General features: G+C 40.7%; 5 protein-coding genes across 7 annotated transcripts in view; 3 read left to right on the top strand and 2 right to left on the bottom strand.

Annotated features, from left to right (window-relative positions):
* Positions 1 to 110: 110 nt before the first annotated feature.
* On the bottom strand, positions 111 to 1490 carry pebp1 (phosphatidylethanolamine binding protein 1). Its single transcript, XM_072432676.1, has 4 exons — positions 1280 to 1490; positions 890 to 999; positions 712 to 812; positions 111 to 442 (listed from the first exon to the last, which is right to left on the bottom strand). The coding sequence occupies exons 1-4, from the start codon at positions 1412 to 1414 to the stop codon at positions 225 to 227; spliced, it is 564 nt and encodes a 187-aa protein (XP_072288777.1). The 5' UTR covers positions 1415 to 1490; the 3' UTR covers positions 111 to 224.
* Positions 1491 to 3425: 1935 nt separating this feature from the next.
* On the top strand, positions 3426 to 11551 carry vsig10 (V-set and immunoglobulin domain containing 10). The gene is made up of 9 exons (XM_072433813.1): positions 3426 to 3520; positions 3598 to 3912; positions 4965 to 5270; positions 6943 to 7206; positions 7820 to 8104; positions 10111 to 10224; positions 10313 to 10322; positions 10585 to 10727; positions 10811 to 11551. The coding sequence occupies exons 1-9, from the start codon at positions 3475 to 3477 to the stop codon at positions 10903 to 10905; spliced, it is 1578 nt and encodes a 525-aa protein (XP_072289914.1). The 5' UTR covers positions 3426 to 3474; the 3' UTR covers positions 10906 to 11551.
* A 1133-nt stretch (positions 11552 to 12684) lies between these two features.
* Positions 12685 to 16223, top strand: wsb2 (WD repeat and SOCS box containing 2). The gene is made up of 8 exons (XM_072433896.1): positions 12685 to 12878; positions 13057 to 13256; positions 13329 to 13460; positions 13798 to 13895; positions 14192 to 14388; positions 14949 to 15038; positions 15123 to 15239; positions 15641 to 16223. Exons 1-8 carry the CDS (start codon positions 12685 to 12687, stop codon positions 15837 to 15839), a joined length of 1227 nt encoding a protein of 408 aa, XP_072289997.1. The 3' UTR covers positions 15840 to 16223.
* Positions 16224 to 16297: 74 nt separating this feature from the next.
* On the bottom strand, positions 16298 to 20641 carry rfc5 (replication factor C (activator 1) 5). The gene is made up of 11 exons (XM_072434173.1): positions 20491 to 20641; positions 19954 to 20018; positions 19713 to 19849; positions 18990 to 19069; positions 18838 to 18911; positions 18362 to 18521; positions 18173 to 18254; positions 17800 to 17929; positions 17619 to 17696; positions 17487 to 17541; positions 16298 to 16405 (listed from the first exon to the last, which is right to left on the bottom strand). Exons 1-11 carry the CDS (start codon positions 20538 to 20540, stop codon positions 16306 to 16308), a joined length of 1011 nt encoding a protein of 336 aa, XP_072290274.1. The 5' UTR covers positions 20541 to 20641; the 3' UTR covers positions 16298 to 16305.
* A 1544-nt stretch (positions 20642 to 22185) lies between these two features.
* The window catches only part of ksr2 (kinase suppressor of ras 2), a 105305-nt gene continuing 103213 nt past the window's right edge, over positions 22186 to 24277 (top strand). For all 3 annotated transcript variants that reach the window (XM_072434171.1, XM_072434172.1, XM_072434170.1), the window contains exon 1: positions 22186 to 22431. In XM_072434171.1, the coding sequence (XP_072290272.1) occupies positions 22258 to 22431 (174 nt within the window). In that variant the 5' untranslated portion in view covers positions 22186 to 22257. The remainder of the gene's footprint in view (positions 22432 to 24277) is intronic.

The raw sequence follows: 24277 nt of genomic DNA, 5'->3' as shown, positions 1-24277 counted from the left end.
TAACTCACAAATGTACTTCCAATGTTTACACTATATGAACCAATAAGAACTGATCAGTGCTCCCATAGTCAAATTATTGAATCAATGGGTTGTATTTCATATTTGAGTGATTGGGGGGGGGGGAAGGCAGCCAAATACTACACGTCGCTGGAGTCAGGATCTTCCAAAATAGATTAGAATCATCTTAAGTGCTTTCAAGTTCACAGGACATTTGTTTACAGCAGTTACTTTCCAGCCAACTGCTCGTATAACTTGGGCACATAGTCGTCCCACTCGGCCTGGTAGCAGGTCCCGGCCACTGGAGCTCCTAGTTTGTACTTCTGCCTGAAACTCTGGATGTTGAACTTGCCACGTCCGTCCCCGGAGCGGTTTGTCAGGACCGGCTCGGAGCAGGACAGGGGGCCGGCTTGTTCATACACCAGCCAAACGTACCTGTGTAGACCTGGGGACCGTCAAACATAGACAAATGTGTATTTAACATCACCGTTTGGAAATATACACACAAAGACAACTAGGCCTGTCACAATAATTAAAAGCAAAGTGGAATATTATCTTATTTTGTCTTTTTTTTTTCATTTCATTGTACCATTTTATTGTTGCAGATATAGTTTTCTTTACAATAATCCTGCTAAAACAGTATTCAATTTATTTTCTTTTTCTATAGCAAACTTTTGCACTAAATTATGATGACAGGCCTAAGACTCTTCATACCTGTTCCTTGGGGAGGTCCTGAGCCGACATAGTCCGACATCACAGATCCAGAAGTTACGTCATTCCCTTTCATGTTGATGACCAGAAAATGGTGCCACTCCCTGAAGTAACAATGAACCCAGTCTTAGTATTTCATTAGTGATGCAAAAACCAGAATATATCAACATCTGGGCCGTACCTGAATTTCGGAGTCTTTCTGCTTGGCGCATCAGGGTCAGTCAGGGCCAAAGTGTAGAGTTTACTGGGGTCACATCCTGTCCACTCCATGCAGGTGGGTCTGTTCTGCACCTGCGGGGTGAAAACACAAAGGTGATGTCTGGTGTTCACCATCTTAGCCACGAGAGGGCGCTGTTCACTACATGATCACAAGCAAACGTGCCAAAAAGACATGCAACCAGCTGAACGCACTTCATTGTTAGCATGGTTACTATTGCATTAACGTGTGCATTTGATTTGACACAGAGCCACATAAACTATAGGCAATGCAATCGTTCATTTGCATCAACTCTATCAAAGAAACTCCGCACCCAGACAGCAGCGTTAGCCCCATTAGCATTAGCTAACAGACCTGAGTTGGGGTGAGTACTTTGCCGAGTTCATCGACTTCCACGGAACCGTATTTAACTGTCAATGGCTCAGCAGGCTTCTCCTCAACCTCTTGCAGCTCCAGAGCGCCACTCCACAGGCTTAAGTCAACAGGCATTCTGAGTTCAGTGCTGCACCGCTGTCTGCCGCTGCTGCTGGTGCTGCTGCTGCACGCTGTGCTGTTTACGCAGCGCGCACGCGCCGTGTGTGCGGAACAGAAACACCGCGGCGTTCAGGGCCCGTGGTAAACTATAACATTATTGTTATTAATTTTAACAGTTTTACAAAACTACAACTAATAATAAAAAAATATGAAAAATATAAAACAAAACCAATCAGGTTCTATTTTCCATGGAAGTTATTTTCCATGTAGTTGTTTTCCCCGCTGGGGTGCTGATAAATTACCAATTTGTCGTATTTTATTCTGACATTGATAGGCCTACTAATATTTTAGTTCCTTAACTTTATTTTAACAGTGGTCAGCTGTATGTCTTTGATATGAAGAAATCCCCTTTGACAATGACCACTCATAATTCTGATGTTGTTGTTTTTCCTGAAATGTCCCAAGTCAAGTCATTCTACCAAACCATGGGCATAACATCAGTTGAGACAGTTTAACTGCACTGGGGCCCCTAGGCTCCTCATACTCTGTGAGCACTTAATCTCTCTTTTCAGGTTTTCGGGGCACTTAGGTCCCAGGGTGCCTGGACTACGATTCAGAAATATAGCTCTGCTTCTCATTCTCAACCGTTACCACTTTTTTTGGGAAAGTATCTGGCTTGGGGTGTGAGAAATCTTGCTTTGCCATTGATTTGATGTTTTTTATTACTCAAAGATTTGTCTTACATTGTTAAAGGTGCACTAGGTAACCTTTCAAGTGGAGGGTCTGGCAGGTCAGTTGCTTGTCACCAGATGTTGTGCTTTGCATGGAATCTTTGATCCACCTTATTCTGGAAGTTGTCTTAGGCGCTGCCATACATTGCAGTCCTTCTGGTTGTATTATTTTACATAGGGATGTCGATCGCATCCATTGTGCAATTTTGACTTGTTGTTGCACATGAACATTTTTCACAAACTTACCTACTTCATATAATGTTTTAGCTGCAAGACTTTCCCCTTGTTCTCCACTTAAGTGAAAAGAGTTCCCACTCAAGCGGAAGTGCCAATACTACTGTACAATACAGCAGAAAGAGGCAAAAGAGGGCACGGCATAATAAGGTGAATAGTATGGCATTAAACGTAACCTATCTCCATGGAGACAAGGTGATGTGATGACGCAAGCCAAGATACATTCTGGAGTTCAATCACGTTCAGAGTGAGAATGCATGTTCTTCAAGGTGATTTGGAACAATAAGCACACTATAAATGCAAGAAAGTTTAATAATTACTTATGAGTTAATTTTTATGACTTTAAAACAACGTAATAACATTTGTTGTGTAAATAGACCCTATAAAAACAAAATGACCAACATTGAATTTCAGATGCTAAAATAAATAAAAGTATGTTTTACTTTTGAAGAATCATACAAATGCAGATAAGATAAGCCTTTATTTGTCCCACAATGGGGAAATTCCAGTGTTGCAACACAAAGTAGGTACAGAAGTAAATAATAAAATCCGATAACTTAGAAAAAACACTCTTATAGAAAAGCTCTTATAAAACTCGTATAAAAAAACGTATTATATTTTATTATATATACTATATCATAATAACAAAAGTGATATTATCTTATTTAGAGCACCACAAATAAAACACTATTATTAGTTCTGCTTCTGATTTAGAGGACTCAAAGGGACCGGTTTGTAGAATAAACCGGTGGTGTAGAGTTGCATAAGTGCGACACTTAATGCCACAATAAAGCATGTGAAAGTCCTAATCCTGTTGCTTTAAAGAAGCAGGTATAATCAGGGTGTGGTTTTGTTCCTGACCACTTTTTGCAACAGACCAAACCAAACGCACGGACCGAAGGAGAGCGGCTCCGTGGCCCTGATCGATCCCGTGTCTCTGAAGTCCGTGCCTCGTCTGTCACGGGCGGGACGCACGCGGGCGGGACAGGTCCGCTCCGCGCGCGCGCCTCCAGCTCGCAGGTGAACCCGGGCTAGAAACTGGTCCGACAGGTTTCGACCGGGAACCTTCTGTCGACGCGCTGGAAGCGGGCGATGTAGCCACAAGTTACCATGAGCGCCACCGCGTTAGTGCTGCTGTGTCTGTGCGCCCGCGCGGGTAAGTTTAACCCGCACAGAACCGGCTTTAAACACAGATTAAGCTTCAGTCTGACGCGTCCTCCTCTTGTCCCGCAGCGGTTTCAGGTGACGAGTCCCCGGAGTCGGACTCGGTTGTGGCAGCGGCGCCGGGCGACATAGCGCTACTTCCTTGTTACAGCGCGGGGAATGTAACACCGACCGACACCCGGTGGGACTTACGCGGAGTGAGGAATGTTACCGGGGGGGCTTCGTCGCCTTTGAACGCTTCGGACAGCTCCGGTCGCGTGGCAGTGTTACCGGACGGGAGCCTGCGCATCCGGGCCGTGGAGCGCGCGGATGACGGTGTTTACCTGTGCGCCTCCGCCCTGCCCAGTAACACCTTCCACGCCAGAGTCCAGCTTCAAGTGGCCCGTGAGTCCTCCTGGGGCCCCTCGTAACTTAACTTAGACCCCCGGAAACGTGCCACGTGCAGAATGCCAGAACACTCGGCCATAATAGGCTTATAACCGCTGTATAACTGGTTTTAAGAATAGGGCTGTGCGATATGGCAGAATAAATGAATATGTACTAATGTTTGTAAGGCTTGATTTAGTATAAAGACATTAAATTGCTTTCAGTACAGATTTGAAAGAGTTTAGTTTAGTTTAGTCAGTGGAATTCAACACACAAACAATCGAATTTACTCCTCTGATCCAGTCCAAACCACTGAGGATTGTAGAACCTCTGTATTATGGGTGTGTTCATGCAGGCACATTCACCACATCAAAATTGGGACTAAACCTGAACTAAATCAGGGCTAAACAAGGACTAAAACAGGACCAAACCAAACCACATCAGGACAAACGTTGACTTGATTTAGGACAAAATAACGACAAGTGTGACTTCACCCTAAAAAGCACCAAGATGATCATTGACCATTTGAATCTGTCTGTCGCATAGTTCTAGGCCTAAAAAGTTCTTGAATAAAATGTCCATCGTTAAAATCTAGGATTCAGTCACAAAATCTTTGTAGACAAATAACCCATCCCAGAGAGTTGGGTTATTTGAAGATTTTGTTTGTATATTACAAACAGGGATGTCAAGATTATTTAGTTAATCGTGATTGTCTAGATCACAATATAATCGCAAGAACCCAAAAATTATAATTGTGATGTTAGAAGCAAAAGTATTTTTACTTCAATCTATTGTCCAAAAATGATACTCAAATGTAAATAACTGGCTGTTTTTTTAGTCAAATTGAACTCTATTTTGTCTTTCTGAAAGTTCAATTTCGTAAAGTGGGTCACAAACTTTAGTTAGTTAATTGTTTGGTGACAGACTCAATAATCATAAATAGTCGTTGAATCGTGATGTTTTTTCCCCACAATAATCAACACTAAAATTGACTTAATAGTGACATGTGAATATGAAATATGTTTTGACCATTAACAAAAGGATTTACAAGAAATCACTTTTTTCTTTAGACGGACCTGACAATGTCTCCATAGCCATTGATCCTGTTGCGGTCCTGCCCAACGGGACCTTTACCACCGTCAGAGGATCCTCAATCTACTTCAACTGTGATGGCAACTCATACCCATCTCAAGAGCTTACTTTGTCCTTCACTGGACTCACAAACGTCAGCGCGTCTCTGGTCAACAACACTAGAAAGTCACTGGAATATAGACTAGAGGACATCCAGCCCAGTGCTCAGGGAAACTACAGCTGTATCGCCCACAACCCAGTGTCCAATCAGAGAGTCAGCAAGAGTGTGGAAGTCCTGGTCTACTGTGAGTACCATACTGAGGGAACACTGAGGGAACGTGGTGTACCTTCACTCTTTTCACATCTTCAAACAATGTGCACTAGTTACACTGTTTCTATCATAACTTACCAGATATTTGACAGTTTCATCCAGAACTTTCTAGATTTACTGGATTATTTACACAAAAAAATTGAGGGTAGGAGAATGCGTTCCCCCAAAAGAGGACTCAATTGAACTATTTATCATACTTTTATAAACACATATGTTTTTGGGGTGGGAGCTGTAGTGAAAACATTAAAAATATATTAATTTAGGGTCAAATCACCCACCATTTATTAAGTTTCTTCTAGTGAACAAGATTGCAATTGTTACAGAAACTAATAGCACGTCCAACAAATACATGTTTTCAACTGACATTTAAAGACGGTATGGACGATTTTTCGGCGATTTGAGAACGCAGGCGGAAGTGCGCATGCGCACTCCCCCGTGTGGACCGATACAACACACACGTGCGTTTGTTTATTAGCGCAACGGAGCGAATCGCATCTCTCGTCTCCCGTACATTTCTGTCCACTTCTGCGTCAGCTCGAACTGTCTTTCTCCGTCTTCATTTTGCCCCGTACACTGAGGGAACTATATTATGATAGATCCATGCGCTTAAGCACGCAGAAACGTGAGGAGGAACCGCACGCGGCTGCAGGTGAGCGATAGGTGCGTTTTATGATTGATACGTGGCAGGACAAATGATTTATCCACGCCACGAGAAAATATGATACAAAAAATTGCTGAAAAAAATCGTCCATACCACCTTTAACTTAGAGATCATCTCAAAATGGGTTGAAGCTGAAAAGACTTAATATTTTTCCTCTGGGGAGGGGATTTGGCTCTAGTAACGTGCTACGCACTGACCGGAAGAAGGACCAACACAAACCCTGCATGAGGTTTCGGCCAATCACAGAAGACGTGAGATTCTCACTGAGACAAAAGCGCGTGTTCTGCTTCTGTCACTCTGACATGTCTAAGGTCTAAACTCAGGCAATTGACAATTACAGGTTTTGACAAGAAACATTAGTTTCTCACTCTCTCATCCTCTTGAGACTATCTCAATGTGGTCATCTCACAGTTTTGGGTTGAATGGGATTTGCTGTAGGGCCCCTAGGGCCCGTGGACCATGTGGAGTAAGCAGTAAAAACATGTGCGACAGGTGACATTATTTGGAGAGTTCATAACTTCTAAATATAAACTTACCAAAGGATGTTCACTAGAGGTGAGCAGGGTCTATCAAGCTACTATTGTTTTATCAACGCGTAAAATGTTATGTGAAGCCAGACAAAGTATTTTGGGGGGGAGGGGGTCCAGAGAGAGACGAAAAATATTAAGTCTTTTCAGCTTCAACCCATTTTGAGATGATCCCTTACTAACTGTGAATAAATCATCAATGAATTATTAGACACATAATAAATGAATAAATACATACAAACAAACATAGATACAAATATTTCTAAAAGTTAAGAAGTCAGGGGTAAAATCTTGCTAAATATTCCCCCAAATATTTATTGAGGTAACGAAGAATCTTGACCCCAGCTAATAAAATCAAAACCTGGCAGAAAAAAGAACATTTGACTTGTAAAAGGAGGAGCTCTGTGTTTTTTTACAAACTGTAATGCAGTTGGTTTTGTTGTTTTTGTTCTGAATAGATGCCTCGGACAGACACCCGGAGTGCATGTGGACGCTGGACTCCACTTTTGTTATTTTCCACTGCTCGTGGTTGGGCGTCTATCCCGCTCCTCTGCTGAACTGGACTGACGTTTCCAGTGGACGTGTTTTAGCCTCCAATGTGACGAACAGCCTGGTGCTGAAAATGAACAGCTCCCTACTCCGTGAAGGGCAGACACTCCGATGCGCATCACAGCATCAAGCACTGCACAAGGGGGCGGACAGGTCGTGTACGTTTACCCTTAGTAAGTATTGTCAACTGATGAATTTGTTTACCTGAAGAAACACATTGTATTCTATATAGATTCAAGCTTGATGTAAAAGTGTTAGTAAAGTGTTCTTAGTGGATCTTAGTCCTGTTTTCCTGCTTCAGTCAAAACAGGTGGTCAGATTTAAACTGTTCTATTCTACAAGAAAGAAAGAAAAAACATTTTCTGAAGCCATTTTGTATGTATTGTCAAAGAGAGCACGGGACTATAGTTATATATACAACTATAATAATATGACTATAACGTAATAGTAATGTTTTGTGTGATGAAAGACATACAGACAGACATGCTTTGCTCCAGGTTTTGTGCGGTAGAGTCATTTTGAACTAAATTATTATTATTATTTGTATTGCTTATTTTTATTTTATACAATTATTATGACGTGAAATTAATGTTAAAAAAAATCAAAGCATTTTACATTTAGGTTTACGTGTTTTGGAGTATGGATAGAAAATAAATTACTTCATTTTGATCGTCTAAAATTCTCATAATAATAATAATAATAATTGTGTTATTACTCTTCTATTTAATGATTCAAATGTGGTTATTGCACAGTTGTACATTCAAACGTTTACTTTGCGTTTGTCAGAAACTCCATTCCCCACTGGAGAGCCACTGGCCACTGCTCTGGACGGGACCAGCGTCACTTTGGACTGCAGCGAGACCACATCCACTCCCCCCGCGGCTACCACGTGGAGAAAAGGCCTCAAGCGGGAGCTCATAATCAATGACTCCAAGTACACAGTGACAGCCGAGGGGCCCCTCTTCACACTGACCATAGTCAACATCACCAAGGAGGATGAAGGCGTTTACTTCTGCCACAGTGAGAACCCGCTCGGCCCCAGAGAGCTAGAAGTTTACCTCACTGTGAAATGTAAGTTAAATCAGATGGGTTTAGGTGGGACACTACAGCTGAAAAGCAAAAACAAAGCTATATTTCTGTAGATTACTGACATAAATAAAATATCAAATCAATATATTTTGTAGAGCCAACGATTACAACAGCAATTGCCTTGTAAATATAGATTGCAAGTTTTATTAGAATTTCATGTTTTCAATTGATAATAAGGCAAAGACCACGCTATATAAATCAGAGTATCAGAGAGACAGGTTTAAAATTCTTGGTTTCTTTTATTGAGATGAAAAAAAACAAAAACAAATAGATGTATATATAATTCATGGGGTAAAGGTAATTATATACAAATAAAAAGATAAATAAAAATCTTCCTGTGGGAAAATGTGGTACATTTAAAATGGATGCTAGATGTTCAGTGAAATTAAATATTGTTAGGTTTAATTTGGACAATTTCTATACTAATGATAATAATATGAAATATTGTGCTTTTTTAGGCAAAATCCAAAACACAACATGGAAATTTGTACTTTTAAGTTCTGTAAATGTATTCTTTAAACATTTAAAGAGCAGAGTGATCCAAAAGCCTGGAAGTATAAGACCAGGAGGATGAATTACCTCAACATCTGACATTTAATGAGCTGCAATTATTATTTGATGTGAGCAGGAGACGTGTACATTCCCCAACTTGGAACTTCACTCCACTTTTCTTGTTTGATAGAACTTATTCTAGTAATATACGCTTATTTACTGTTCAGTATTTGCTCAAAGTCAGTTAAATCTGATCGCACAGATGGTAAACCCCCCACAAATTGTACACACTAGTGCTGCAACTAACAATTGTTTTACTTATCAATTTGTCTCAAAATTATTCTTTTGATTTTTCAATTAGTTGTTGCATGTGAATATGCGATTTTTACTTAATCTGAACAAGTATATGTTAATGTTATGTGTCATTTTATTGTAATTACTGCTTTGTCTTGTCTTGTCTAGACATAAAACCTCCCTGAAACCTCTTCCCTTGGCACATGGCATGTTCAGGAGTCCGAGAATAGACCTGGGCTGTCATTTATTGAGCATATGTGACTTTCCATCACTTATCACATATCTATAAAAAGACAACTTTACATAAAAATGAGCAATCAAGACCAAAAACCCAATAACTTTGAGACGAGGAAGAAGTCGATCTGTGCTCCGATAGATGAGAAAGTTGGGAAAGAATGTTTGTGGAAGTTTGTGTTTTGTCTATACGTGTAAATTGTCTTTATTTTAACAGCATGAACTATTCAAAACATTGAGTGGAATCCCCTCCAAATCTGAACTCTGTGAAAGCTGTTGGTCCCTGTGAGCCAAGCAGTTTGTTTAGGTAAAAAGTACAATGCGCTCTCTGGGAGGATTCTGTCTGTACTTTTGAGTGGCCACGAATCACACTTGCTTGAGTTCAAACGGGGCGTGTGCCTCATCCAGTTCATTGTTATAGATCTATGCTCAAATTAGCTTTGCCAGTAGCCTAATGTCTATCTTTAAAGGTGACATATTGTGCTTTTTTCATGTATTTAGTATGGACTACAACATGCAGAGATAAAATAAAATTGTTCATTGTAAACGGCAATATTGATCCAACTGGCCCATTGCCTGTTCAAAACTGTAGACCTGAGAAGCCTCTTCACTGTGGCATTTCACGGTTAAAGATTTAGTTACATGTTTTTATTGTTGTTTGAGCCCAGTTTAAAAAAAATCATATCTAAGTTCAGAGCAGTTGGGGGAGACAGGATGTGAAAACTGAACATTTCTGAGCACTTAAGCCTGAAATGCAGGACAAAATAGGATTATTCAAGCTAAGCAAGCTAATGAAGAGGGAACACTGCCATGACATGGTTAAAAGCTCATACAATTCATTTTGACAGAATATGTCCCTTTTAAGTCTCCTTATGTTTTAATTAGATGGAGCTACACCACTTGTGTGTCACTGCAGGAATGCTGCACTTCTTGCTGCTCCTCCCTTGATTCATGTTGTGTTTTTCTAGCGTCATCGGCATACCCGGGCGCTGTGATCGGATTATTCATTGCAGTGCTCATTGTGGGATCTGCCATCATCATAGCCAAGACTGTGTATTCCAGCAGGCACAAAATTTGCCTTGGTAAAGTAATACTAATGTATTTAAGTATTCAAAACGCTTAATCCCATGAAGTTTAACTCTTTATTTTCTTTCTATTGTCTTGTTGCAGGTGGTTTTGGGTACGTATCTGAATATATATGTCAATAAATCCAAAATACACATAACAAAACAAGCAAATATTACAAGCCCTGTTACATTAGATAACCAAAGTAAATACATAAATAAAATAAAGGACTGTAATGATGATGAAAAATTAGCAAACAAATACTCTTGAATGTCTGTTGCAAATATATGATGTGAAATAGACATGAAATGAATAACCTTTGTATTTAGTTTTGACAGGTTTAAAACTGTGAGGCTTGTACAATTTGTGTTTTACAGGAGAATGGAGGAGGACAGAGGAGATGTGTTGAGTTTGGTTGAGTCGGATGATGAAGAAATATTCCAGGCCACTGTGCCCAGACTTCCTCCTGTATCAAACGGATGCCAAACCACACTCGTAGAAATACACAGAATCCCATCAAGTATGATTCACTTTACTGCATACTAATTCAAATTAACCTATGTGTAGCGTGTACAAAATAACTGACAATGTGTCCCGTCGCAGCTGATCATGAAGAGGCAGAAACTGTGGATGACACGATACAACAGCAGGACAACACGGCAAAGACAGAAGAGCCAGAGGATCTTGTTACGCTTTAGAAATCAGGTTTCTATGATTTTATAGGGAATAACGTATTCTAATGAAAAGAATGTGATCAAAATATGTCAAATATAAAAGCCTCTCATCAAAACTTTATTTGTAGATATGTTGTATTTGTAAACCGTGTATTGTATTGAATGTAATGATTGCAAATAGACATGGAACAAATTAAATAGTTGTTTTGTTTTTAGCATGTGACTCACTTTATTACTTAAATGTTGCCTAAATGTGAAAGATTGAACATTTACAGGATTCGGGCAAACTAAACAACCAATACAAATACTGGATATAAAGCCTATGAGATATCAACAATATCAACAATATCAACATTGCAATATTCTTCAAAAGCAAAACCTGCTGGATCGGGACAAACCTCAACAAGTATTCAAACCTTTGTCTAATTCGCAAATGTGTCCGTGGCCAGCCATCTCTTCCACTCACTCAGTTTGTCAGCGTCAGAGCAGTCAGTACATGTCTCACTGGAGGTGCTGCCCGTGGAGCCTGCATAGTTCCCCTGTGGGACAGTGCTTCAGCCTTTTCAATTACAGCCTCAAGGAGAAATCAGTCCCTGTAACACCAGAGAACTGACCTCGTACAGTCCAAAAATCATAAGAACTGCCTAATAAGACATAAGCCTGTGATCACTCTTTTTCGTTCCTGCAAGAGCTTCTTTTATATGTATCTATGTATATACTGTTTGTCTTTTTTAAATGATACATATTTGATCTGTATCTTCACTACCTTTTAATTGCACTGTTTGTATATTTGTACTCTTTTGTTTAACTCTTACTGTTGCTCCATCTGTCCAGGGAGCACAGATGAACAATGGCCTCTGGCTGACTCTGGTACATTTACAGAAATGCTGATTAATGTACACTGTCCCAAATAAATAAATGCATCAAATGAAAAACTTTATAACTTGTTATATGCACTATTATTGTGAGTTTCATTCTACATTGAATTATTCACACCATGGACCTGTTTATTCAGCATTGCACTGTTCTGCTGGTCAAAACACTCAAATAAATTGGATCTCATTTTTGAACACAATTACTTACGTAAATGTATTTATCTGTTTTATATTAATATACTTATCAAAACAGTATTTTGCCTGTTTATTGACCTAGTCATTATCTTTGTGCGTAAAAAGTCATTTCTTCTTTCTTCTTATTGATTTCTTTTTGAATGACCGTGTTGCGTTATTGACGTTCTTTATTGCGATTACGTAATTGTAAAACGTGATTACGTTGAGCAACAATAAGCAGCCAATAGCAGCGGGGCGAGTCACGGCGGAGGAAATCAGACGGACATTTAATTCCTGCGCTGCATATTTTACATTCATCTCATGTTTACACCGCCTGAAGCACCGGACAGTCCCGCGGGGAGCTCCGGCTGGGACAAGGGCACGCGCGGACACGTCACATTCCGGAAGTAAACAACAGCATCGAAGAATGTGAAAAGAAGAGAAGGATGTGCTCCACCAAAAACAACGCGGAGCTTCAACCTTCACGTAAGCCTCCTCTGGAACCTAATGTCACACGAACATAAGCTCTAACGCTGCACGTCCGCGTTGTCACCGCGGCGCTGCGTAGCTAAGAAGCTATATATATATATATATATATATATATATATATATATATATATATATATATATATATATATATATATATATATATATATATATATATATAATATATATATATATATATATATATATGTATGTTTCACGTTTCTGCGAGCAGCGTTCTGTGCGTTTGACGCTTCCAGCCGCTTAATCCATGCTTCCTTCTCGGTCCCATCCAGCCTTAGATCCGGCTCTGATCCTCGAGCTGAAGACCAGGCGTCCTCTGTCTCTGGAGGGACGCGCGGGATGCGAGACGTGGAGCGTGGACTTCTCCCCGGACGGAGCCTGGTTCGCCTGGTCTATGGGACATGGCATCGTGTGGGTTGTCGCGTGGCCGCTGGACTCAGAGTAAGATCAAGATAAAACTACCTGGATTTGCATTCTAGCTGTCAGTGTGGGTGTTACACGGTCATTATACAGCTTAGTGTGGGGGATGTGTGGGATAATGTCAGAACTGTGCCTGTGTGACTAAAACAAAGAACAATCACCTCTGTATTATGTATGTTTGTGTTGTATTTGACTGCAGAGACAGCCAACATGACATAGACAGAGGAGACAAGAGTTTCAGCTGTGATCAGCCCGTGTGGGGGCTCGCGTTTGGGCCCAGACCTCCAAAATCCATTGCAGCTTCTTCAGGAAAAAAGGCAATAAAGGGACATAACAGAACACTGCTGCTGGCCACTGGCTTGGAAAGTGGAGTTATTAAAATCTGGAACGTTTTAACAGGTGAGCTGCTTGTTTAATAGCGTCTTCCCAACAAGGTAAAACTGTTACTCCATCATTTCTCCCCATGTTCAGGTGATATCGTTTTTGATCTCCACGGACACGAGGGAGTTGTCAGAAACCTGATATTCCCTCAAAATGGATCTCTCACACTCATATCTTCTTCTCGTGACAAGACCTTAAGGATCTGGGATCTGACTCATAAAGGTGTGAACAAGCATGCTCGAAATACTTCTGTATTTATGCTGCGGACAACTCATCAATACATCACTCCATACATATGTTCATTATACTGGGAGTACACCTGGCCAGTACACTAACTCACACATACAGATTTACTACTAAGGTATGTAGAGTCAAATCTTTCATTCAGAAATATTACTCACTAACAACATTAGTCCGTGACCCCTGACACGCTGGTCTGATTTAGTTATACATTCATCTACAAATGAAGCACAGCTCTAGCAAAGGTTACTGGACATGAACACATCCGAGCAGGCGTAAGCCACAAAGGTACAATATAAAGTATGTACTGTGTCTGTAGGTAAGGTGCAGGTGCTGTCTGGACATAAGGACTGGGTCAGCTCTTGCTGTGTGTCACCAGACTGCAGTATGATAGCTTCTGTTGGCAGGTTTGACAGAGTAAGTTGTTTCAAGAATTCTGTGGTCTTAATAAACTGTTTGTCCTGCCACATTGGCTCTAGTTGTCCCTTGATATTACATTATGTGTGGTCTTTACAATCAGCCTTTTAAATCAAGGAAGTAGATCTTCAGTTACTCCATTCTTAACCTGTTTAGCTAATGTTCAACTCCCACACATGGAATGTGAAACCGCTGATCAGATGCACATTAACTTGGGCTCACAATGTTACACGTTTATACTTTTGTACTTCAAAGATAAATACAAAACTGATCTACAATGTTTTGCTCTTTTTCAGATGGTGTGTTTGTGGAGCCTGCGCTCGTACACATTCATTAGGACCCTGAGCGGAGGCACCCAGAAGACGTTGTACCTGCTGTCCTCATGTGACTTCTCCCCTGACGGAGCACTCTTGGCCACAGCAGCCTTCAGTGGCTCCAGTTGGTGGATTGACCTGTGGGACCCTTACACTGCAGAGAAACTGTCCACTTTAGTGTAAGCACAGTGTGAATTTGCAAACAACTTTGTGTGTTTATTATGAGGAAATTATGTGAAAGCGTGTAACCTTAACTTCCCATGCTATCACTCTTTGCATCTGCACCGTTGTTGGAAAACATTATCTTGGTGTCACATGACCTGTGCAGCCTGTTATTGCATGAAAAAATCCGGAGTTGGACAACAAAGAATTGTGCACTGTATGAAACACATAGCTGCTCGTCAATGCCTGATCTCACCAGAGCTCTGAACAAGCCTTTAGATGTGCTCGTGTCACCGTGGGACAGAAGTGGCTCTATTGCAACTGCTGTGTCCTTAAGCAAGACACTCGCATTATCCTTAGGCAAGACGCTTGCGTTGTCCTGGTGTGTGCATGAATAGTTGGTGGTGGTTGGAGGACTGATCACGCAGATTGACTCGCTTCAATTAGTCTGCCCCAGGGCATATGTGGCTACAGTAGTAGCTTACCACCACCAGATGTGGGGTGGATGAATAATGCAATGTCAAGTACTTTGGGTGTTTCCAAAGGCTCTAAATAAATACAATACATATTTTTCCAGGGACTACTTTGAGGATTATGGACAAAATCAAATCTCAGCAGTTCAGTTCTCTCCCAATGGGCTGCACTTAGCAGTAGTCACTGAAGACAGGTGAGCATGTGTGTTTATGGATAAAATGTGTTTCTACAATATGTTTTCAGACATGTAGCATTATGTTAAACTGTTCATATGCAGACCACTGCAAATCTGGGAACCTGGCAAGAAGGGAATGGTGATGCAGGCCAAAACTGACCGAAGATCCAATGGGCTGTGTTGCAATTACCATCCAGGAGGAGGAGTGGTCGCCACGGGGTAAAACCTGCTTTAATTCATATTAAAATGTCAGGAAATTAAAAAACAATTCAATATTGTTCATTTGCATTCACCCCAGACTTAAGGTCTCAAAAGTAACAATGTGAATAGATTAAACTTGGAATAGAATACAAATATTGCATTTTATGTGATGTAACGGTGCACTATGTAACTTTTCTGGTGGATACCTGCTGGTCTCCATGGAGATGTTATTCCATTGTCCTTTGCATTTCTTTGATAAGAATGCATGTTTCCTATAATCACTTTCCACAGGTCTAATCTGTAACTTGACCTGGTGACATGTCTCAATAGAGATGGGTTAACAGAAAAGTTACATGTTGCACCATTAAAGAAGTAAATGAATGTAAATCTAATCACATTTAAATTGCATCTCCCCTCAGGACCAGGGATGGCCATGTGAGGTTTTGGCACGCGCCGAGGACAGTTCCCAATCTGCGCCACCTGTGCCGGTCCATCCTACGCCACTCTGTGTCCACTCACCAGATGGAGCCTCTACCTCTGCCCAAGAGGATCCTGGAGTACCTGACCTACAGGAACATTCCAGACCTCCAAAACTGTTGGAACGAGTGGGAAAACTAGACAGGAAACCACACTCAATGCAATAACTGACAATAGAGCCAGCGATTGTTCTTCATACAATGCCTTTTTTGGTTTAACACGATGCTTTTGTTAGAAAGATGAGCTAACAAAAGAAATATTCTAACTTATATTAATTGCAACCATATCAACAAAATATTGCACTATGATTGTTCAGTGAACATAATGCAAAGTTCTTGGCTTAATTACTTGAATATCACTTTATACTGTTAATTTATCATGTAACGATTAATGTTAATAGGAACGTATACTATATGTACTTCATATGCACTGCTACCTTTGCGTATTACATTTAGTAATACTATAAATAACTCACTGGAAAATTAACAATGTTTTATTAAAAGTAAGAATGCATTTATCAAACAATTGTTTTAAGGTTATTGGTTACAAATTGAGGTTTTATTTAGATGTTGAGTGTTGAATGCTACAGGGATCCTTTGTTTAAGTCCTAAGCAGCCTCACTGGTCACAAGATCCCGCACTGCCTGGAAAGCTGCAACCATGGAGCTCAGCTGAATCTTCTCATTGGTTCCTGAGGCCAACCTGTGTCTGGAGTAGAGTTAAATTATGACGACACTGAAGGTAACAATGACAAATATAAAAAAGGTGCAATATGCAACATTCTTTTCTCCATGGAAATCTAATTGCTTTGCCTTGAATATTCCACAGTATGACATCAACACAGCATTAATTTATTCAATTACAGGTATTTTTAATGCTAAAATGCATTTACAAATATGCATCACTGCAAGCGGGGGCGCTTCTTTACAGATATGACCTGTAACTTTGTATAGTGGTGTTTGCATGGAGATGGAGTTTAATGTCATACTGTGTGGAGCATTATTGGCAAAGCATGAACATCTCCATGGAGACAAGCATGTGGCAGATTCTCCACCAGAAAAGATATTCATGAGTTTCAGTCACGTGACTTATTTGTTGTTACCATTTTGAGATCTCATTGTATGTTGTAGCCCAGTGGTTCTCTTTCTGGAGACTCAGTTAAATGGTCCCCTCTTGCGACCCAACCTACCCACCCCCCCTTTTGTTCTCGTTTTAATTATTCATTCTTTCACTAACTTTGCCGTGGATTACCCACAGTCCCAAAAAGGGAAAGGAAGCAATGTCAATGCATTGCAACATTAGCCTATATAATTCACATAATACTTTTGTTCACCAGCTAAAGGGAGCTCATTCCAAAGACATTTCGAGAGGTTAGTTTCCTCACATCTGCACGGCTCTCTCTCCTCGAAAGTGAAAGGCGTGTGCATGTGGCTCGTCTCATCACTCAAAAAAGAACGGTTTTGAGAATAAGTAGATGTTTTATGTGCAAGTGGAGAAACTGGACTTGGGCAGCTGAAGTCCTTAACGCTCATTCACTTGGCAACTTCACACGACCCATCAAAAACCTCCCACAACCCAAACGTGGTCCGTCTTGATGCCTATAATCCTTTTATTTCCACAAACAGGGTCTTTGGGAATGTTTTAGAAGAATAATCCTTTCTTTTGAGACTTGTTGTTAAAACCCACAGGGGCAAGCTGCTATTGTCCTCAAGGTGGCAGTAGAAACAAGTGTCACATACTTCGGACCCATGAATATAGTGCATCGTGAAGTCAAATCAAAATCACTTACTCGATGTCAGCCAGCTTGATGAGCAGGCCCATTCGAATGGCAGGGGAAAAATCAACTAAAAGAAACAAGGGAATGATACATATTTTGCTCCATTGCAGACTAAATCAGTGAAACGATTGAACGCACAAATACCTCTGTGTATAAGCATGTGGACCTCGGTCAGAATATCATGCAGCGCTAAGCCTTTCAATGTTTTCAGCTGAAGAATTTCTGAGAGCAATCATTAAGGTTTTCATCAATAGCAACAGCCACACAATACTGCATTTTCTCTAAAGCATTATCCATCAGTCTCTGGCTCATATGTGAAGGATACGATTGTAAGCAGTAGTAAAATTCTGGTTGAGTGACCAATCAAGGATGTTGGCGATATCGGAGCGGAGAGGATGACCGGTGCACGTGTAGACCGTGTCTTCTGTGACCTTGCCATATGCCATGCTGGTGCTCTGAATAAACAACAAACAAGTTATTATTGCAGATGATGGATAAAAAAAGAGAATGAACTACAGCTTTGCAAAAAAAAAATCAAGCTTGAGATTCAAGTATTTCAAATAGTCAATGATCAGCCAGGTCGTCCGTCAGTAAAAGCATTTGGAGTTCAGACTTTTTCAATAATCTTTTTTGTCATATCACCCGGCTCTGTGCCATCTATGCAGCAGGACTACGATTACACGGTAAAAACAACTTACTTGCAGTATGTTCAGGGATCTCCTCATGTCCCCTGATGATAAAGTCACGATAGCCTTCATCCCATCTGGAGTTATGTCAATGCTGCCACAATAAACACATCCAATCACTCTTCAACCATTCATTGTCTAAATGTTGTACAGACACGTTCAGACTCTACACGTTTAGGGGTTATGAAATGCGTCACACACTTCTCTTGTGCAACGACATGTTCCAGTCGTGGGATCATCTGCTCTGGGACGAGTGGGCCGAAGCGAAACCTGGTGCATCGCGACTGCAGCGCGGGGATGATTTTGGACAGATAGTTTCCGATCAAACAAAAACGGGTATTCTCTGTGAACTTCTCAATCACTAAAAGATAGGAAAAATACATGCATCATATCATATAAGCAAAACAGGGAAACATGATAAAACATGAACATCACCATCTAGTATTATATGATTTATGTACATATTTGAATACACTGTAAGTAGTGCATGTACGTCACGGTGTTTTAGATCAGCAGACATGAAATTCCAATCATTTGTCAATTCTAGATGGAGGACTTATTGATTAGTTCTTTGCACTACGGCCTCAGCCTGTAACTGGGAAACGGCTGAATAAAGCGACTGCTCGGTGGGCCGTGCAGCTCCCAGTGGGCGATGCCTGTCTGAACAGATGGCTTACCTCGCCGCAAAGCATTCTGGGCATCCCGGGTCATGGCATCGGCCTCATCCAATATAACCAACTTGCAACCTTTTCTACAAGAAAATAAACGTTACAGTAAGATCAATCACATAGTTAAAGAATGTCATAATAAGAATAAAGTGTTGTCTTACTTAAAAATGGTCCTCGTGCTGGCGAAACTGAGAATGGGCCCTCGAACTACATCGATACCTCTATCGTCAGATGCATTGAGCTAAGAACAGGAGAAAAGTTACTAAAAGTAATATTCTTGGCATACACTGCAAACTTTGCCTGGATAAGTTTTACATTAAAAGAGGAGATGATGGTGCCTCCAATTATCTGAAACTCTCCCCTTAGTCTGAAAACAACCAGGACTTAGAGATAAATACAATATAGAATTATTGTTCAATAAATTATAGCACGAAGTATTTTTTTGGGTGCTCAATATTTATAGTCCATTACCTTTCCTCAGCACAAACAAGAAACATTTTCTTAGATTTAATAATTAACTTAAACGACAAATAGAAAGCGTTTAATTTATTGCAGCTCATGTTTTTTATGATATTGTTTATTTAAAAAGAGTTAAATGGTATATTCTTGCTTTAAGGTTATTGTGTTTGAGGGATAAAATAGTTTCAATATTATCGTTTATTTTCTTTCTACAACAATACTTCAAAAAGTGTTATTGTGACAGGCGCACTTAAACTACACGTTGTCAGAACAAAATAACCTTTTGTTGCTCAGTGTATTGTCCTAAACAAAAGGTAATTGCTTAATATATAATGTGACTTTTACAGTTTACAAATTGTATATTAAAAAATAATACATATATAAAAATGAGTTGTGCCACAGTAGTCTGAGCAGTGAAAATGTACCTCTAACACCATAGAATTAAACTCCTTGTCCTTGTACAGCTGTCTGGCACAGGCCAGGATGGTGGAGGTTTTGCCTGTTCCTGGAGGCCCATAGAACAAGAGGTGTGGAAGTCTGTCTTCACTAATGAACTTCTGAACTGGAACAGTAGATTCAGATTAAAATTACCAATCTATACATATAGATATATACAACTATAAACCATATCACGTAATGTTATATTGTACTTATACTTTTACTCACTAGTGCTTAGAATATCTTTATGTGAAATCAAGTCATCCAGGGTCTGGGGTCTGTACTTTTCAACCCTGTGAAAAAAGTAAGTATTTTACAATTGTTTGGACTAATTTAGGACACTTAAAGGTGCACTGTGTAACAACAATAAGTATTGCATTTATGAAGATGTTATGAAGTCAATTCGTGTTTTTATTGCTCAGAAATACTTTAAAAAACACCACATCTCCACAGGATTTCCACGGATATAGATGGGTTTAATATCATGTCACAAGAGGATGACAGACCTTCAACTATAAAAGTTACAGAGCGCACCTTTAAAACGAGGACAATAATGTTCCTATCGCGTTGCAAACATTGTAAACACGTGATTCGAGTTATCAATCGATCACAAATATAACATGAATACAATCAAATAGTTATAACAGTGGTAAAACGTCCACAAAACACCAGTCCCTGAAGTCTCTCTCGTCATAAACACACATGCTAAAACCAAGCACTGAGCATCTGCCGAGCTACGAGCATTTTTATGTTTGACTCACTCACCAAGGTAAATTCCGTGTCTGTTGTGACGCTTTACTGCTCGATGAAGCCATAATCCAACTAAAATATAATGTCAGGCAAATGAGGAAAAGGCAAAAGAAGCGTGTTTAGCAGTGTTTTAGCCTCAGGACGCTGGTTTGGCGCGTTCTTCGGCAAACTGTGCGTACTACGTCATCACGCATGACCAATGGGAGTGGAGATGGGCGGGACAAATACGAGTAAAGGACTTGGACGTTTAAAATAACAGTGCAATATATAAAATAACACAATAAAAATAACGTTTGGGTTATTTTGACGATTGTATTTTGACTCCTCAATGTCCTTAAATTGTCAGTCGGGAATAATAAAGTTTTCAGTATTCAATGAGTAATCCATTGAATACTGAGTAATCCAGTATTACTCAGTAGTCAATTCTTGGACAAACTTGGACTTTTTATAGTTATCACATATCTTCTATTTACATATAGGCTAATTTATTTGCTAAGATATTTAGTATAAACAGCCTAATGTTTTATCTGCCTATCACTACACAGTTGATGTTTTACATATCCATAGCTTTCGCCGCCACAATGTTTAACAATTCCACACAAAATATTATAATTTTTAAATGGAAAAAAGTTCTCAAAATGTTGCACATAACAAGGCAAGCCAAGTTTATTTGTAGAGCACAAAAAGCAATAAAGCTGCTTTACAGAACAGGAAAAGATGCATTAAATCCACAATTCAAACAAATAAAAACGTAAAGAATTATTATAACATTTTAAGAACCCAAACCCTTTTGCCTTAACTTGCTGATTAGGCTATTTGTTTTGATTAGAAATAGTATGTTTCTATAATCATTCAATCGTAAATTATTTAACCTATTTAAATGTTGTGACTGAAAACAAATATGCATTATACAACCCAAAATTTAAATAATATAGGGGTGCACACGTTTGAATTAACTGTTTAGCAATACCCAACTATTAGTGTACCTCAATAATTGTAACGTTATTAAAAAATGACAGACACGTTAACGTGACCATATGCTTCTGTAGACCTGCATGTTTCGCGTGGCAGTGATTCTCTCCATAATTGGACGTGTGAAAAGGGGGCACCACCACCACCACCACCACCACCACCACCACCTCTGACTGAACGTTGTGACTCCGCATCTGCAGCATCCCTGCCCTGTCAGGTGCTCACGCAGGCTTGGAGACAGTGGGCTCCCAGATCTCGCGAGAGCGGCCCCTCACGGCGGAGCCTGGGCAATACGATGCTGTTGCTGTGGATTTGATTGACAGGAAACATGTCGGTGTGGTGGGAGCAAACCGGGATGCAGCGGCTGCCAAGGGACACAGGGAGAAGCTCGCATCAGCACCTTTAAACAGCGGGCTACGATGCGCCCCGACGCCGCGCTTTTGTTCGATGCAAAGCCGAGGGCCACCCCATGGATGCTGTGGCGAACCGCGTAGCCGCCTGCCGCTCCTGCTCTTCACATTGTGTTTGATTTAGCTCCACGCAGAGACACCTTGATGAAACAGCAGGAACCACGCGCACTGTTGTTGCAATGGAGTCGACTGTGTCACGGCTCAAACCGCGTCTGTAAACCCACAACACCTCGATCCATGGCGTCCTGCAGGTTTCCTCTCCGAAACACATTTTAATTTCCACTGGGGGGTGGGGGGAGGGGGGTGTCCTTCGGTTTTTTTGTTGTTTCATTTTGTTGTTTTTTTTTATTTTTATTTTTTCAAAGTGCAAAGGGAAAATAACGACCACTGCTCGCAAACTATGAACGAGGAGATGACCAAAGGCGAGGAGCAGCGTCTTGGTTTGCAGAAAGCCTTGCAGCAGTGCGAGTTGGTGCAGAACATGATAGACATAAGCATTTCTAGTTTGGAGGGTTTGCGGACCAAATGTGCCACATCCAACGACTTGACACAAAAAGAGATCCGGACGCTGGAGGTAAGTGTCTCCCGCGCGCGCGCTGAGAAAGTGCTGCGCGTCTTCTTCTCCAAAAAGAAAACAAAATCAGTTGTGCGGATGTGTGTTTCTGTATCGAGGTCACTGTGCCTGTCTGTTTACCTGTCCCACCCCCACCCCCCAGCACCCAGACCCCCCAGCACCCAGACCCCCCAGCACCCTGCAAACCTCTCCACAGCGGGTCATAATATGTGCCTTTTGAGCGGTGTCTGTCGTGCAGTGCTATAAATCAGAGGCTCCGGGACCGCAGTGGGCTGTGTTGGACTTGCGCATTCTGCAGGTGGCGATGGGGACTTTTGGATGGTTCCTCTCCATCAGAGAAGAGGCGGCGGAGTCGATGCCGCGTTTGACACCCCGTCCTCCGCGTGCGCCCGTGCAGCCTGCGCATCTGTAGCCGCGGTCGGAGCCGGGCCTAGGCGTTATGCAAGAAGGCCACGCCGCTCAAAATTGCCAAATATCCTTATCTGCTTAATTGGCCCCGGTGGTATTCCGACAATTGGGTGACGTAATGGCGATTTGATTACTCATGGCTGGTGTTTTGTCGTGCGGGATCTTTAAAAGACACTTAGGGCAGTGAGGCAGCCCCCCTTTGCCAATGAAAGCACATCAAAACATGTGTCATAAAGTGTGATTATGCCGTTGACCACTCACGCAGACGCAGGCCTGCAAGAATGTCCACACTGGGGCCCCAGGAGATGAAAGCAAATAGCATTAAGAGCGATAAGGTTGTCATAAACTCACCGCTGAGTGTCTGTGTGCATGGGCCATCCCATCACAAACACTTGTTACTACACACAGAGAGTCAAATCAAGTCCCTCAGTCCATGTTCTTACAAATCAGATTGAGTTGAATCAGTGTTTCCACTTCAATGTCATGGCACAAAGGAGCATGTTTCTGCCAGTGCTTAAAAAAGAGTGTAATGACTTTATGATGGGAGTGGAATACATGTTTGAGTGCTAAGCTTGTCAAAAACTGAATTATTATCAGAGATGATAGCTTACTTCAGCAACTGTTTTGAAGTATAACATTACATTTTTCTTATTCTTCCCATTATTACCCTGAAAGCAGTAAAAGTTTTGAATTAGCAGCTTAAGTTAAGCTATTATTGTGCACTTAGAGCAGGAGTGTCCAAACTTTTTCACTGAGGGCCTCATATTGAAATATATTCAGAGTGGAGGGCCATAGACCAGTGGTCAATGCAGTGAGTCATTCAGATGGGTGCATTTAACAAAGCTTTGACAGGGCCGTTGTACCTTTATAAAGGCTTGGAATATTGATTTTAGGTCTGTATCACAACACAATGTGATGTTATTGAGGTTAAAGCGTTGGAATGACTGAATTTGCAGTAAAAAGTAGCCTATACTTCCTATGATGAGCCAATGCAACAGGAGGCGAACTAGAGCTTTAGATCAAATGCCAAAAGAACAACATTTATTAACAAAAGTCAGGTGTGCAAAACGTCCATATATTACATTAGTCAAAAATAAACAGAACATTTGAGCTAAAGGTCTTAATTTATAACGATTGAAAGCACACGTCCTTATGTACAGTATAATTGCAGTAACAGTCATGAAATTGCAAGTAAAATGTAATACAAACAAGTAAATAAGTAAAATGGGAAAACTGGACGAGATTTTAAAATCATAAACAAATGATGTTAACTTACTCTATGTTTTAGTGAAACCATGTCGGTGGAGTAATATTATCACAAATTAATTTCAAACTCTACTTTGACACTAAGAAAAAGACTTAATACCGATTTCAATTAGACAAATGATAGTGTTTTCTTTCGGTTACATGTCAGTTACATTTCTGATAAAGCTCAAGA

This window comes from Eucyclogobius newberryi, unplaced genomic scaffold (genome assembly GCF_026437365.1).
Source record: "Eucyclogobius newberryi isolate DKJ021-1_F unplaced genomic scaffold, fEucNew1.0.hap1 SCAF_6, whole genome shotgun sequence".
NCBI lineage: Eukaryota > Metazoa > Chordata > Actinopteri > Gobiiformes > Gobiidae > Eucyclogobius > Eucyclogobius newberryi.
Note: the sequence above shows the minus strand (reverse complement) of the source record. Positions and strands in the feature narration are given on the sequence as shown.